Raw genomic sequence first — 6,000 nt, 5'->3', positions numbered from 1 at the left:
CTTCTTTTACCTGTAATTACAATCAATCAGTTTTTTCATGTTCTCCTTCAGTGAAGGTTGGGGACAATGCAAGTGGAATATGCACCTTTTATTAGGTGATTTGAATTGCATTCTGGATTAACCTCAAAACTCCCCAAAACTGGAAAACACCTTCCTGATCCATCACTGAAAGGACGAATCATTTTTATATTTTAGGACAATTTCTTATTAAAGTTCTTGGCTCAAGAAGACACATTAGTTGCTTTTCAACAAGGAGTAGATCTGTGCCTTTACCATGGCTCACTGCCGCCCCTGTGACCTCAGGGTGCTGGTAGCCGTCGCATGTGGGCTGCTGACGGCCATCATTTTGGGACTGGGCATCTGGAGGACAGTGATAAGGATCCAGAGAGGTAATGTCACCCTGTTTCGTTTTACTTTGAGAGAGAGAAGGCATGAGTCTCTGTCCCTGACATATGCCACCCGACATAACAATGCTGGAATGTAGCTTGTCCAGGCTAAGGCTGCACACCACACTGCCATTATGAAATACAAGAGTCAATGACGGCCAACAGGCAGCTGTGTATGTATGAATACACACGGTGTGTGAATACGCAGCATGAAGGATGGCATAGTTGAGTTTTTATGCTCTTTTAACTCCTGACTGACTTAAAGAGTAATAATTAAAGTCACTAGTAATACATTTGGATTTGTTTAATTCTACACAATTAAGGTAAATAATTATGGGTACGCATAGCCAATCAAACATGGGCAGAATAGAATTTCATTTCAACAAGGATGTTTAGAAATAAACAATAGAGTTGTCAGTAAAATGACCTCAGAGTTTGCATACAGGCTTTCCTCTTTCCTCTTTTTGTAGTTAGAAAACAACTGAAAATTAAGATATTAAAATGATTTTCCTGGTTATTCAACATGTAGTTATTAGTCTCCTGGTGTGTACATTGCTAATGTGTGAAACCGCATCAGGAGGGGCAGGAGTGTGTGAGACAATGGCATTAAGGAGAGCCCTCAGAGCTCACAACAATCTCTATGCTGTGCCCTTGGGTGGTGGAGGTTCTCCAAAAAAGGGGTTCAAAGTTAGATACATGGAGCACTGCTTTTTTGCAAAAAATAGAGAACATTTCTAATGAAACTGAATAAATAGGGGCAACTAATGCCATTCTGGAGAGGCAGGAAGAGAGGCCATCTGCCCTCTGAGTAGACTGCTGTAGGAACACAGTGCATGACTGCAAAGGTCCCCAGTGAGAACAAAAGGGGTCAAATACATGGGCTGCAGTCCTCTGGCCCCAAGGAATAATATTTAGAGAATACTGTATTAATATCATTAAGAGAACTAGGAAAATAATTGATTAGAAAAACATAAGATTTAAACTTGGGGAAAATGTACTTTTGTTTGCTTAAGTTTTGTAAAATAGTTTATTTTAAGTTTTAAAAAATTGTGAACTAGAGATACTTTTCCCTGGTAAGCTTGCTAAATTGAGAAGCTTCATTTAAAGGGTAAATATTTAAGAAGTCTTCTTTTCCTTTATTTATAACATCTAGTTTTAAAGGGAAAATTTGTGGTGATTTTAAAAGGACACAGAATAGAACTAATAAAACAAAGACCAAAGTGCAAAAACAACATGAAGAATAAGATAGGGAGGGGGATAGATTATATGAAATCCAAAGACTCAGGGGGAGCTGCTTAAAATAAATACAAAATAAGACTAAGACCCCAAAGGAAGAATAGAGTAACAAATGTCCCATTTCTAAAAGCAGAAGCATACTAGTTCCTCATAAAAGACTAAATTTTCCATTGTTCTCAATTTTCCAATTGAATCTTTATATGAAGACATCCCTCAATTTTTTATTAAACCCAGTAGAAAAGGGGAGGGCCATCACTTTTGTTTAAAGAAAAGGATGGAGACTGGTATTATCTGTTGTTGCTGTTTGCTTTGTCCATTTTATTTATTCATAGTGTGTTCGTTCCATTTCACTTCATTTTTCCCCACTCAGTTCCTTCAGTCTATTGCTCCTCTTTCCATCCTATCCCATCCTATCCATCCCATCCCATTCCATCTCATCCCATCCCATCCTATTCCATCCCATCCCATCCCATCCCATCCCATCCCATCCCATCCCATCCCATCCCATCCCATCCTATCCTATCCCATCCCATCCCATCATCTCATCTCCTATAATTGTTGGATGTTCTTCTTTTGGTTCCTCTACTTACGTATAGAAATATATTGTTTTTTAAATTTTTTAGGGGGAGAAAGGTCATGAATATCTCTGAGAAATTCATGAAAACTATGATTGTCTTATTCAGAAAAAAATGTACATAAGCATACATGTTAAATTTTGAATAATGTAATTTTATTGCAGTCAAAATTAATTTTGTTAACATAAGCAGATGTATAAATTATGTCTCATTTTTATTTTTCATTAGAAAGTGATAGCTTCTTAGTGAAAAATAGAAAAAAAATCCTGTCTAAGTAAATTTCAATGAGAAGTTACTGTTATTTGGCCATAGGGAACCAACACTAATATGATGATATGCATGCTATTTATGCATTTGATCATTAAAAGACCTATAGTATCAAAATTTTTTTCTATATTCTAAGCATTGTGCTAAAAATTTCACATACTTTATATCATTTAATTTCACAATCGCCTTTGGAGTTGATATTATGTTCTATGTTGCAAGTGGGGGAAATTCAGGCTCTTGAGAATATTTCATGCTTACATAGCTGGAAAATGCTAGGTGTGGATTTGAACTTGATCATTTTAACTTTAGTATCTGTTATCTTAACTTTCCTACAGAGAAGACAAGGGTAGACCTGAATCAATTAACTCATTTTTTCTTCTTGAGATAGCAGTGGCTGTAAAACCTAATTCACAATGACGTGCAGTAAGCAGCAGAATCAGAGCAGTCTGTTGTTTTGCTAGGCAAAGTCAGGCTCTTTGGGGAAGTAAGATTGTCTTCAAGTCAATGAGATCTACATTATTAATGCAGTGTATAGAGTGTAGCTTGTAGTCATGCTTCAGTTTTAAGGCTTACTGAGTCTTCAGTGGTGTCCATAGATGTTTGGCTGCCGAGTAACTGTCATGGGTTTGCCACTTTGTACTAGGATGTGCAAAGTGCTTCCTTCAGCTTTGCTAAGTTATACTTGTCTGCATTGATCTTCTAACCAAGAACCGCAAAAGAGACTGCATTCCTAGCAGTATTCATCCTGATAAGTGACTGCTTTTAATGGAAAGAGTTCTCACATTCACATAGATCCAAACATCTAATACCTATCAAACAAGACATGAAGGAGCTCAACTCTAATCATTCTAAGTGTTAGTTTTCCTAATTATTTCTTAAAATGGATCACTGGTTTAAATATCAAACAAGTACTTCAAGACATAGTCTCTAGGATGCTAGGAATACAGAAGTATTTTAAAATTCTGTTCCTATTTCCTTATTGATCTCTTGTTAAAACTGCACAGTTTAAGGCCCTGGGTTGACACAGAAAACAGAATTTCATGGGAATAGGTTAGATTTCTTTCAAGATTATTGGAGAAGTCCATCATTTCTACATGCCACTGATGGAATCATTAAAAAAAAATAATGATCTTTTTCAACCAAGTGACATGATGAGATATATTGCCAAGTGTAAAGTTTTCTCCATCTATGTTCCCAGGCACAAGACTACCTATCCATTTTCAATATCTAGACTTGAAGTTCTTCTTTAATGATATCCATTTACCTGGAACACTCCTCACCAGAGTTTCACATGAATGGCTCCTTCTCTGATGATTTTGGTCTCATGTTGAGTGTCACCTCCTTCAAGAGATCTTTCCTGCCCACCAAGGCTGCTATCACCCTCTTTGCTCTGTTTTACAGGCATTTTTGTCATAGCTTTTATCCTGGATAATTTCTTACTTAACTTGTTTACTGGTTAATTGTCTCCCCATTTCTAGAATGAGAGTTCCATGAGAAGGAGGGCCTACTTACTAAACTGCATTCCCTACACCTAGAATAGGACTTGCATGATAGCTGCCCAAACATAATTAATGAGTGAACAGAAGACTCATGTGACAACCAGAAACTGGGCTTAGTCCATTTGGGTTACTGGAACAATAGAAACTTATTTCTAGACGCATGATAAGCAACAGAAATTTATTTCTCACAGTTCTATTGGCTAAGAAGTCTTGAGATCAAGTTACTGGGAGAGTCAGTATATGATAAAGGCCTGTTTCCTTGTTCAGAGAAGGTGGCTTTTTGCTATATCCTTATATGGTATCAAAGGAAAATTCTGTGTACAGCCCTTAATGGCATTAATTACATTTGGGCATGGTCTACCCTCATGAACTAATCATCTTTCAAAGTTTCAACTTCTAATACCTTCACATTGGAAAGTTTTAACAAGGGGACACAATATTCAGTCCATAGCATGAAATAAGAATTGTCAAATAGTTAAGAAAGGAAATAACATTACTACCTATTCCTTATAATGTCTTTTAAAGTATTAAAAGAAACAATTCTGGACTTTTTAAAGAAAGGTATCACTTTAGTTTTCTTTCTCTACTCCAAGCCATGCACCATATCACCATTTCTAGGACTCTTCGCTTAAGATCTCTCCAATTGGCCTCTTTAGTTTAACCATGTGATCAGCAATGTTGTAGGATGCCTATATATTGGAGCAAATCTAAGTTTTGCCAGATTGCTGGAATTTTCAAATTGGGCATGCTCCACAGAAAAACATCCACCTCGTCTGATGTATTTTCAGAATGGACAAGCCTAAGTGCTCTGTCTCTGTTGGCTTTGTGCTTTCAATAGCAAGAGGCTTGTACCACAAAAAGCAGCACGGGTTTTGGGTTCCATTACACTTGATGATGAAAGTAAAATGAAAATATAATAAGGCTTTATTGTATTTCCTTCCTTTGACATTTCCCAACTTGAGCTAAGCCTACTGTAAATATAGACAGATGTTCATAATCACAATGTCAGGAGGGTGTTTTCTTAACCTCTATTAGTAGAGAATGTCTTACCTCAAAACACACTGGCAGTGCTATTACACCTTATTTGACCATATCCCACACTGCTCCTGGCCCAAGAACTTCCTGTTCACTTGCGTCTCATTTCCTTCTCTCCAGATAGTCTAACCTTTGTTCCTTGCCACAGAACATACCTGTTCCTCAGCCTAACAAGAGATTTCAGTAGGTTGAAATAGCCCCAAACTGCAAAGCCAGATTTTATAACACTAATAATTCTTCTACAGTAGAAAATGTGAATTGTCAGGAAAGGTCAAGGAGAGTTTATTGTTTCTTAGAAAATAATCTGTCCATGGATACTTGGCTTTCACTTCTCTAGATTTCAGTACTTCCTGTACTGCTAATCTCAGTAATAAATCTAACTCCTGGAGGACAGTTGCATTTGGGGTTTAAAAAAATACTTCAGAGAAGTGTTTTTTGGATGGAGGAATCTGGGTTTCAGGCCACAGTGGTGTTTCTCAGTCTCAATTCTGCTGTTAAAAATCTCACTTCTATTCCTTTACCATTCACCTCTCTTGCTGCCTCACATATCCACCCTCTAAATAAGAAAAACAGTGGTTTCTATGAAAGGGAAGGGATTTTTGTTTGAGGGATACATCTTTTTATGTAACTGACCAAGGGGCATGGATTACTTTAATGTCAGAATAGTGACATTTAGTGCTGATCCCATTTAAAAGTCACTGTCTTAAACCAAGAGGCTAGATTCTTGGCTTAGTGTTTTATTCCTGGGTTTCCAAGTGTTAGATATTTTTACTTGAAATTCTGGATATTGTCACCACTCATGATGGTCTCTGATGATGCATGTTGTTAAAGATCTTTATAGATATAGTGGTTAAGGCCGTGTGCTTAAGAGTGAGGTCAGGGGGATTTGAATCTAGACTGCCTCAGTGTAAATCTCAATACTGCCACTTACCAGATGAGTGACTTTAAGTAACTTACTCAACATTTCTGTGCCTCAGTTTTCTGACCTCTTATGAGGTTAAT

The 6,000-nt window shown here is 37.1% G+C and overlaps 1 protein-coding gene across 1 annotated transcript in view; it reads left to right on the top strand.

The window, feature by feature from the left end:
* Positions 1–274: 274 nt before the first annotated feature.
* Adgrg7 (adhesion G protein-coupled receptor G7) overlaps positions 275–6,000 on the top strand; it is a 59,007-nt gene continuing 53,281 nt past the window's right edge. Inside the window, exon 1 of the mRNA XM_076867032.2 lies at positions 275–389. Within this exon, the coding sequence (XP_076723147.1) occupies positions 275–389 (115 nt within the window). The remainder of the gene's footprint in view (positions 390–6,000) is intronic.

This window comes from Callospermophilus lateralis, chromosome 10 (genome assembly GCF_048772815.1).
Source record: "Callospermophilus lateralis isolate mCalLat2 chromosome 10, mCalLat2.hap1, whole genome shotgun sequence".
Lineage (NCBI taxonomy): Eukaryota > Metazoa > Chordata > Mammalia > Rodentia > Sciuridae > Callospermophilus > Callospermophilus lateralis.
The sequence above is the reverse complement of the archived record's forward strand: the minus strand, read 5'-3'. Positions and strand labels throughout refer to the sequence as shown.